At 51.7% G+C, this 9941-nt stretch overlaps 1 protein-coding gene across 1 annotated transcript in view; it reads left to right on the top strand.

Moving 5' to 3' along the window:
* The window catches only part of AAK1 (AP2 associated kinase 1), a 73345-nt gene that overhangs the window by 35806 nt on the left and 27598 nt on the right, over nt 1-9941 (top strand). Inside the window, exons 7-13 of the mRNA XM_017744696.1 lie at nt 1637-1769; nt 2998-3101; nt 4056-4135; nt 5469-5623; nt 5706-5944; nt 6137-6343; nt 9428-9648. Of these exons, the coding sequence (XP_017600185.1) occupies nt 1637-1769; nt 2998-3101; nt 4056-4135; nt 5469-5623; nt 5706-5944; nt 6137-6343; nt 9428-9648 (1139 nt within the window). The remainder of the gene's footprint in view (nt 1-1636; nt 1770-2997; nt 3102-4055; nt 4136-5468; nt 5624-5705; nt 5945-6136; nt 6344-9427; nt 9649-9941) is intronic.

Here is a 9941-nt window from a genome sequence, read left to right as displayed (position 1 = left end):
AGAAGAAGTGTGTACTCCTCCTGTGCTGTTTGCATTTAGAGATAGATGAAACTCCAGGGCTGAAGAAGGAAAATGTGATTTCATATCTTAAAGAGTTAAACCAGAAAATTCAGGATATTGTGGCTCATTGTGCCTGGGCTTAGTTAGTGTGTGAAATCAAAGTTCTGGTCAGAATTGGGTAGAAACCTGAGAAAATGGCCCTGCCCCCAGCAGCAGCAGTGTGCTGATCCTGTGTAACACAGGGCTGAGTTGTCAAATTGGCCAAAGGCCAAACTTCTGCACTGTTTCTGATGATCGGGGCAATCCTGCTATGCTCTTCATGGTGAGAACAAAATCCAGCTGTGATAGAATCCAGGCCTGGCTAACCTGATCAAGGGGGAAAGGCTCCTCTGGGTGGGACAGAGGTGCGAAAGTCTGTGCTGTTCGGAGTGCACTGGCAATGCAGCACGTGTTTAAAAGCGTTTAAAATGCTAATTGGGAGCTTGTTTTGTGTTTTTTGGAGCCCTGAGCTAGGAAGTAACATGGCAGAAGCAGAAAAAGAGAGTTTTGATGTATCTCCAATAGTTCTGCATCTACAAGAGGGAGAATTGCTGGTGTGACATCTGCTGAGAGAGTCTCGTGTCCTCAGCGAGCTTGGCTGGCCCCGGGGAAGCAGCAGCTCCTGTGGGAGCGGGTTTCACTGGGGTCTGTAGGATCAGCCCTGCACTGTGCAGGGTTGCTGGCCTGGAGGGAGTGGAGAGGGGAGTGGAGCTGTGACGGTGGGAAAGGACAGGGCCTCAAAGGCAGCCAGAGGAGAACCAGGATTTGCACTCCTTCCTGTGATAGTGTGGAAAGGGGGAGATCCAAAGGCTCTGCTCTTCCTGGTGTGGCAGGAATTCTGTTCCAGTGACACTTGGAGCAGTGTGTGGTGGTGAGCAAAGTGGGGCCTCAGCTTCCAGGCCTGTTCCAGTGCTTGTCCTGCTGGCAACCTCCCTTTCTCTTAAATCTTATCAAGGTTATTTTAAACCAGAGTGCAATTTCATTGTGAAACCCTGTGACAAAAGGGATGAGCTGATGATGAGTTTCTTAGGATTAGGAAATGTTTCCTGCTCCCCCCTCTGAGATCGGGGCAGTGTTTCATAATTAGTCCTTTGTGCAAAAACTGTTTTCTTTTGCAATAGGTGGTGGTTCTTGCTGCCAAAAGCAGCGTGGCAGTAGAGGCAAGGGTGGTAGAACCTGGCAGCCTGCAGAATGAGCTGTACTTCCCTGGCATTTATTTATAGCAGTTGAAAGGTTGTTTGAACTTAATCTTAGAAACAGTTTGGGTTTCTCTTTGTGAGAATGGATGTATTAACGATGATGGTTGCCATTTATTTGTGCTGTTCCTTTGCTCTTTCCTCCCAGCGTGTGGCAGAAGGGCTCTGCCTGTTCGATGGCACCAAGGGTCGCGCTTCGCGGAGCCGTGGGGAGCGCGATGATGAACAATCCCCCGCATCAGTGGCTCAGCCTAACGAGGGAGAGCTCTGCATGTGTTCATCTTCCCCTGCAGCTGTGCCTGTCTCAGGTCCCTCACAGGGCGTTGGTGCAGACCTCCTGCTCCCTGCCGTGCCCTGCTTGCCTCAGTTTGGTGAATCCTTGCCCTGTTCTCTCTCTGCAGGCCCTGGGCTGTTTGCTGTACAAGCTGTGCTACTTCACCCTGCCCTTCGGGGAGAGCCAGGTGGCCATTTGTGATGGCAACTTCACCATTCCAGACAATTCCCGGCACTCCCAGGACATGCACTGCCTCATCCGTGAGTGTCTGGCGGTGCTGTGACCGACGGACAGGCCCAAAACAGCACAGGGGTTTTGGTCTTACATCTCCTGCCCCTACAGTAAAAACATCAGTTTTTCTCTCCTTTTCAGAGGCTTGCTTGCACACAGAGGTGGTTAAAGTGATCTTTTTGGTAGCTTAGGAGATCACTCTTGGAGAGACAGTCATGACAAAGAGATTTCTGTTTGGCCAGGCTGGAGTGAGCTCTGTGGAAAGGCAGGAACACAGACAACCGTTTGGTTTGAGTCCTACAGAAACTTGCACAATAAGCCTATTTATGCAGAAACGTATTTCTGCAGTAATAAATCTGTTTGGATAAGGAACTGAAAAGACCACAGTGACTTAGGCTAGTGATAAGAATTCATCTTCTGTGAACTGGGAAACAGAACTGAAATGATTTATAAATATCCCACTGACTAGAGTGAATGTGTAATTAAGTGTACAATGCACTACTCTTGGCAAAGCTGGGGCAGCTCTCTTGTTTCCAGCAAAGCTTTTGATTTTTTTTTCTTTTCCTAGCCACAGTCTTGACTCACACAGAGTTGGATGTGTTTGCAGAGCAGGCTGGTATTTTCTTTGCTGATGTGGGGGTATCTACAGTGGTGCCTGTGGCTGCCCTGTCTTCCTGCCCTGCTGACACACTGGGGCTGGATCAAGCCCTTTTCCTGTGGCTTCACTTGGAGGGGCCCAGTCCCACCCCAGGCTATTCCCTGACCAGGCAGCATTTCCCCTCCTTGCCCCAGAGGCTTCGGTAGCAGCTGCAGGTCACAGCTCTGTTGGAAAATATGTCCTGGTCCATCCTGACTGTCCTGCCCTGTTCCTAGCTGAGCCCATGGTCAGCCCAGCCCTGCTGAGCCTGCACTGACCATGTGCTTTGAAGGAGACAGGACACCCTGTTAGCACCTGGTTGTACCAAATGTAGAGTCGTGGAATTGCAAGGGACCTTAAAGCCCATCCAGTGCCACCCCTGCCATGGGCAGGGACACCTCCCACTGTCCCAGGGTGCTCCAAGCCCTGTCCAGCCTCGCCCTGGACACTTCCAGGGATCCAGGGGCAGCCACAGCTGCTCTGGGCACCCTGGGCCAGGGCTTCCCCACCCTTAGCACAAATAAGTCCTTTGTTGTATCAAGTCTGATGTGCTGCCACAGCTGGCTGCCCTGCATCCGTGTGTCCTGCTGCTCTGATCTCAGCATCTCTGTCTCTTCAAGGGTATATGCTTGAGCCAGACCCCGATAAGAGACCTGACATTTATCAGGTCTCCTACTTTGCATTCAAACTGGCCAAGAAGGACTGCCCGGTGCAGAATGTCCAGGTGAGCACACAGGAGTGGCCTCAGGGGGCTCTGGGAGGGGCTGGGGAGGCAGTTGCTGAATATTGAGCATTTGGCTCAATTCTGTTGGTTGTTGCCCAGTTCTGTAATTAGGAGGGTTTTCTTGTTCGTTTGTAACAGCACAGTTTGGTTTGGATTCTTTGGGTCAGGAATCAGGGTTTCTCATGGTACTTACTTCTGTTTGTCTCTGATTTACCTCCTCACCCAGTCACCAGTGTGAGGCCAACCAGGAGATCTTGTGCATGTGAACATGGAAAATTAGGCCATGCTTGGGAAACCAATTTGATTTCCAGGCATGCTCATCATAGCATGTGTAATTTGGCCTGCACTTGGGTTTAAACGCAACAGTTCTGGGTCTGTTGGCTGGGACTTGGCATTTGAGCTGCATCAGACCTTACACAACCATCTGCCCCTTCTTAGTGTGTCTTTAGAGACTTCAGCTGAAAAATAGAGCTGACAATTATTTTCTTATGTTGTTATGGACGCCTGTGACAGACGTTTTATTTTGTTGTTTCTACGTAAATAGAAACTTAGGGTTTTTTCCACATGTTCAGGTGCTTATTTATGGTCTTTATGAATAAGAGATAGTTTGGGTATTATTATTCATGTGTTTTTATAGCATCATTAGTAAGTTTTGTCTCTACTGTCCCCTGCTTGTCTTTTAAAAATGCCCAGGTTGTGCTGTGGAGCTTTGTGTTCATGTTCCATGTTCAATGGTCAAAAAGCTGAGCCCTCTTTTCTTCCTTTGTAAAGACCCTTCCAAGCTATGTCTCCCCATGACATGAACTTTGAGGTGTTTGTTATGTGTCCAGCATGAGGAATAATGGCTTTGGGAATCCTCAGGTCTCCCTGTTTTATTGTGATGTTTTTGCACATTATTTCTGACTCGGTTTTCTGCCCTCAAAATACTAAATTGGTTGGTTTTGGGATCTGCAGAACTCTCCAATCCCTGCGAAACTCCCAGACCCAGTTAAAGCAAGTGAAGCTGCTGCAAAGAAGAGTCAGCCAAAGGCCAGGTAAGCCCACCTGCTTTTCACTGCCCTCTTTTGTTGCCTGTTGTCTCTGCTGTTCATTAGCAAAGGTGTATTTAGCTGCTTCCCTGGGGACGTGAGTTGCCAAATGGGGACAAACACTGCAGTCCTGGGGTTTCTCCAGTGCCAGGAATAGCCCTGAGCTCGTGGAACTGAAAGGCAGCAGATGCAGACAGTGGGGGAGTTTGTCTGCAGGGAGGTGGGATTTGGGCGCTGCTCAGCAGGACTCAGCAGCTCTTCATCCCAAAGGCTCTGCCTGAGAGCAGCACTCGGAGTTCTGGCACTTGGATGAATCCAGTGTGTCCATCAGGAGCATGGGAGTACCTGAGAGCAGAGTCAGGAGAGAAACTGCAGCTGCTGCAGTGGGCCTGGGATCAGCCCAGAGAACAGGAATCTGCTGAGAAACTGCAGCAGGGTCTGACCCTCGGCACACCATGACCTGACCCTGTGGGTACTGCACAAAACTGCTGTGATTTCTGCAGGAGTCCTGTCATTTCAGTGGGGAAAACACAAAAGCCCAATTGCCTGACCCACTGTAGTGCTGTGGGTTTTCTATTGCTGCTGCTTGCTCTGCTTGTGGCTCTGTAATTGAGATTTCTTAGTTCTGCTGGACAAACCTGGTCTGAAGTGGGATGTGCCCTGTCTGGCAGTCCCAGGAGTCTGTCCTTGTGTTCATAACTGAGCACGGTTACTCTCCCATTAGTCAGGTTTGTCAGCTACCAGAAACAATCTGGTATCAGGTTCGTTAGTTATCAGGAGCAGTTTGGTATCTACAAACCACGGTGCTCACAGAAGGCTGGGGGGGTGGCTGCTCCTCTCTCTTGCTGTGCATTTTTGGAGCTCAGTAAACATTGAGCAGAGATCAGAAGAGTTCAATGACCTGATTCTGGAGTGTACCAAAGTTAAAGTACATCTAAAGATGGCAATTTAGACAACTCTGCCCAAAGGTACCAGCTGCTCATGAGCTGATTTGTGTCCCTCATGTGCTCATTCAGAAGTCTGAGTGGATTCAAGCAATATGTTGTAAGAAATAGTTGAATATAAGTTGAGTGGTTTTGACAAGTCCCAGCTGTCCACCAGGAGAAGATGCCACGATTGGCAGAGAAGTCAGAACGACAGTGTTGGATTAATTGTTGTGAATGCATCCAGGAGGTTTTACTGTGCTTGGTGTGTCTGGGTGCTCATGAGCGTTTCACCTTTGTCAGTCACACACAGCTGAAGTGTGTGTGAGTGTTTAATCCTGCTGTGTGTTCTGTGCACCAGCTGCCCAATTCCCAGGCTGTGCTCACTGTCCTTCCTTCTTCTCCTTCCTTAACAGGCTCACAGACCCCATCCCTACGACAGAAACGTCCATAGCACCCCGCCAGAGACCTAAAGCAGGACAGACCCAGCCCAACCCTGGAATTCTGCCCATCCAGCCAGCCTTGACGCCCAGGAAGAGAGCCACAGCCCAGGCAGCCATTCAGCCACAGGGTGAGTGACGTGTCTGTGTGGTCCCTGCACCCTGTGTGCCTCAGGGCACTGACCTAACATTGGGTTTGGGTTCTTCTCCCAGTTGCAGGCCCGGCTGCCCTGGGCAGTGCCCAGCCCTCGCTCCCTGCCAGCACCCCCCAGCCAAAAGCAGCCCCCCAGCAGCCTCCAGCCCAGCCCCCGGCCAAACCAGCAGCGGCACCCCAGGCACAGCCCCAGGTCCCCTCAACACAGCCCCAGGCCACCCCTCAGCATCAGCAGCAGCTTTTCCTGAAGCAGCAGCTCCTGCAGCAGCAGCAGCAGCAGATGATGCAGGCACAGCAGGTGGGTGTGTGCGGCGGGGTCATCACATCCCCATCTGCGAGGCTGGAGCTTTGTGTTTGTGGCAAGCTTCCTGTGCTTTTGGGGGGAATGGGTGCAGCTTTTAGGCGTTTCCAGTGTGTCCCCAGTCCTCTAGCAAGATGATGGTCTACGTCCACCACACCTCAAACCTCTCACCCAGCGGTTGTTTCCCAGTTCCCAGTGATGCAGCAAGGAGCACCCGCGCAGCAGCAGCTGATGCAGAACTACTACCAGCAGCAGCAGCAGCTGATGGCCCAGCAGGCAGCCATGCAGCAGAAGACCACAGCAGCAGCAGCAGCAGCTCAGCAGAAGCAGCAGCCGCCGGCGCAGCCCCAGGCCCAGCCCAGCGCAGCCGCACCGGCGCAGCCACAGGAGCAGGGGGTGAGGCCGTGGGGGAAGGGATGGGGCACTGGCACTTGGGCTGCTGGCAAATGCTCCTCTGCCAGCTCCTGTGTGCTGGGGACTCCTCAGCTGGCTTTTCAGAGCCACAGAGCCCAGATCACAGATGCCAGGGGAGGTTGGGGTCGGATCTTAGGAAAATTTCTTCACCCAAAGGGTTGTCCAGCCCTGGCACAGCTGTCCAGGGCAGCGGTGGAGTCCCCATTCCTGGGGGATTTAACAGATATCTGGATGTGGCACTTGGGGACATGGATGGTGGTGGCATTGGTAGATCTGGAGAAATGTTTGGACTTGATGATCTTAGAGGCCTTTTCCAACCCAAACAATTCCGTGGTTCTGGGGCCTGATTAGTAATAACTCAGTTACTACTGAGTCACAGATGTTGGCACTGACCTTCCTGCCTCAGAGATGTGCAGTTGTTTGGGTTTCTCATTCCAGCAGGATGCTGGACTCCGGAATTGTGCTCTGGGTCCATAGAAAGCAGATGAGTAATGGATGAGTAGAAAGCAGATGAGGAGATCTAAGTAGCTGCTTAATGCAGCTTCTCTCCATCCTCTGTCACGTTGCCATAGAAGACAGGGGAGAAACTCTCTGAAACATTATTTGGACTTTAAACACCAGGATGGGCATCAGGCACCAGAACTACTTTATGTTGCTGCTTGTTTGGAAAACTTTTGTCTGATGCTCAGGGAAAGGCACAAACAGCTTCCTGGTTGTTCCCAGCACTGGGTTAACTTTCTAATAAATGCAGGGGGAAGAAGACTTTTCAAAGGACACTTTTGAAAGCACTGTATCTAAAAATAAATAAATCAATCATCCACTGTACTAATCATCTGAATGTGCACCTAAAATAAATGCTCTTTACTTGATGGAAAATATGTCCGTGTGCAGAGGAACAGGCAGCTGCCCCCAGGGAGGGGCAGGGAGCTGTGCCAGAGGGCCAAAGTGCTCTGCAAGGCTGTGGGAGGAAGCTGTGCCTCTTGCTTCCATTGCTGTGCAGTCCCATCTGCTCTTCCCTGGCTCTGGGAGCTCAGAGGGGTGTCCCTAACTCTGGTTGTGTGCTAGGAGTAATCCTGGGCACCAGGCAGGAGGAGGCTGCCAGTGTTTGTGCTGCACCTGGCTGCAGGTGTGCAAAGCAGGCAGTGTCTGATGACAACCCTGGAAGTGTCCAGGGCTGGGTGGGGCGAGTGGCATCCCTGCCCACGGCACAGGGTGGAACTTGGTGACCTTTAAGATCCCTTCCACCGCACACCATCCCATGATTCCATTATTGCAAGGTACTGAGGGTCCCTTTGTGTGCTGGCTTGTGAGCTGCCAGTTAACTCCCCTCTCCAGTTTCCTTGGAAGTGACCTCAGGAGTTCATTTGACTGATAAACTCGAAAATCCATGAACTGAGCAGTGCTGGGGCAGCTGTTTGCTCTGCTCTCTGAGGTGTCTCAGGGCTCTGCCATATCCCCCCTCTGCTGTTGCATTTCCAGCCCTGGTTTGGGTGGGGGATATGCTCGGAGCTGTTGTGTTCCTGGACTTGTTCCTGTTCTGGTGAATGACCTGGGGCAGGTCAGTTTGTTGGAGTTGGGAGATTTTCAGTTTGTGCAGACAGGTTTTGAGTGATGCCCATTATTACTCTGTTCCTTTTAGAGCAGAAATGCCTCAAATGGAGCATTGAATCAAGAGCTTTGCTGTGATTTGCTAGCACAAGAACAGTCTTAATTTTATTAAATCAGCTAGCTTGAAAATGAGCCTTATTCCCCTGGTAGGCTGATCAGAATGGACACATCTGGACATGTTTCTGCTCCTGCAGCAGTCAGGAAGGAAAAACAGTGGTTGGCTCATTTAAAAAATGATAGTGAAGCCTGCTGTCTGCAGAGCAGAGTCTCTGAGCAGAAGACACCTGGCCAGGACCTGTCAAAACCTTTTCACGTTGGGAGATTCCAGCTTAATAAGCTCTGCCTTCATTCCTGTGGCAATTTCGGCGCTGCCCTTTTATCTCTCAGCACCAAATGTCCTGTTCTGCAGTGACCTACATAGGAGCTGGGTGCATGGGGAGCAGGCAGGTCACTGCCTTTCTGCAGTGAGCGAGTTTGCCTGGAATGCCAGAGGAGAAGCATGACAGCTCCCCATTGTTTGCCTTCTCCCACCGGGGTTCAGCACCACACTGGGCATGTAACTGTCTCCTGTTGCCCTCTTAGGTCCTTCCAAGCCCTTCATCTTGGTTGGAAAAGGCCTGGGAACAGGGAGGCAGTGCCCAGGCAGGGGAGGCAACATGCACAGCTTGCTGCTCCTTGTATTCCAGTTTTTCTGTTTTAAATCCAGCAGCGATACCTCCCTGACAGACAGATTGTGAAAAATCAAACAATCACAAGTGGTGCTGTTGTTTATCACTACAAAACCATATTTCAAGTATTTATGGGTTTGTGAGTGTAATAGAAGACTAAAGCAATGGAAAAATGAAATCAGCGTGAGGAAACCCTTTTGCAGTTTCCAAAGGGTTTGTAGCTGGACTGTCTTGGCTCACACCTAAACCAAATGTGCCTGGTTTTCTCCTCCAAATTTTAATGACAAATGTTGCTCCTGTGGTCCTTGCTTTCTTTTTGTTTCCTTCCCCGTAAGAGAAAGTTTTTTGCTCAAAATTTCTGCACAAAGGGCCTCCACCCCTTTAGGCATTTGACCTCAGTCACACGTTACCTGCAGGCAGCGCTGTCCTTCACCTTCTCCCCCTCCCTGTGTTCCTGTGACAAGACTCCTGTGCTCTGTGATCTGAGTTCTGCTGTGGATCTCAGCCTCTCTACCCCTGAGCAGCTTCGAGTCTTTGCCAAGTCCTAATGGAGGTTTTACCTCCAGAGCTGCACCACAGAAAGGGGAGAGAGTCTCTGCCTGTGCACTAATCCTGCAGAAATACTGCAGAGCAGCAAATCCCCCCCGCCACGATGCCTTTGCTTGTCTGCTTTTTCCCCTCCGGACTGTCCCCAGTCCACGACTCGAATGCTGGGTCCTCCAGCAGGAGCTGTTTTCTCCCCGTGGCTGCTGTTCCCAACCAAGGACGCTGTGCTTTTCTCCCCTGGCAGGCACAGGCGAGGCAGCAGCAGCAGAAGGCTCAGGGCACGGCCCCCGCGCAGGGGCAGAAGCTGGGCTCGCTCACCCCGCCGTCCTCGCCCAAGGCGCAGCGCGCGGGGCACCGCCGCATCCTCAGCGACGTCACCCACAGCGCCGTGTTCGGGGTGCCCGCCAGCAAATCCACCCAGCTGCTGCAGGCCGCGGCCGCCGAGGCCAGCCTCAACAAGTCCAAGTGAGTGCCCAGGGTGGGGGCAGCCTCAACAAGTCCAAGTAGGTGCCCAGGGTGGGGGGCAGCCTCAGCAAGTCCAAGTAGGTGCCCAGGGTGGGGGCAGCCTCAACAAGTCCAAGTAGGTGCCCAGGGCCTCTGTGTGGGGCTGGGAGGGAGGGCAGTGTCAGGCTCTGGGAGGTGTTTGATGCAAAGCTCTGAATGGAGGTAGCCACAAAACTCTGAGGTCCGAGTGAGTCTTTGCCTTCAAGAGCTCAGTTTAGGGCTTGGCAGAAAGTGCTGGAAAATCTGACGCAAAG

Source organism: Corvus brachyrhynchos, unplaced genomic scaffold (assembly GCF_000691975.1).
Source record: "Corvus brachyrhynchos isolate BGI_N302 unplaced genomic scaffold, ASM69197v1 scaffold119, whole genome shotgun sequence".
In the NCBI taxonomy this organism is placed as follows: Eukaryota; Metazoa; Chordata; class Aves; order Passeriformes; family Corvidae; genus Corvus; species Corvus brachyrhynchos.
Note: the sequence above shows the minus strand (reverse complement) of the source record. Positions and strands in the feature narration are given on the sequence as shown.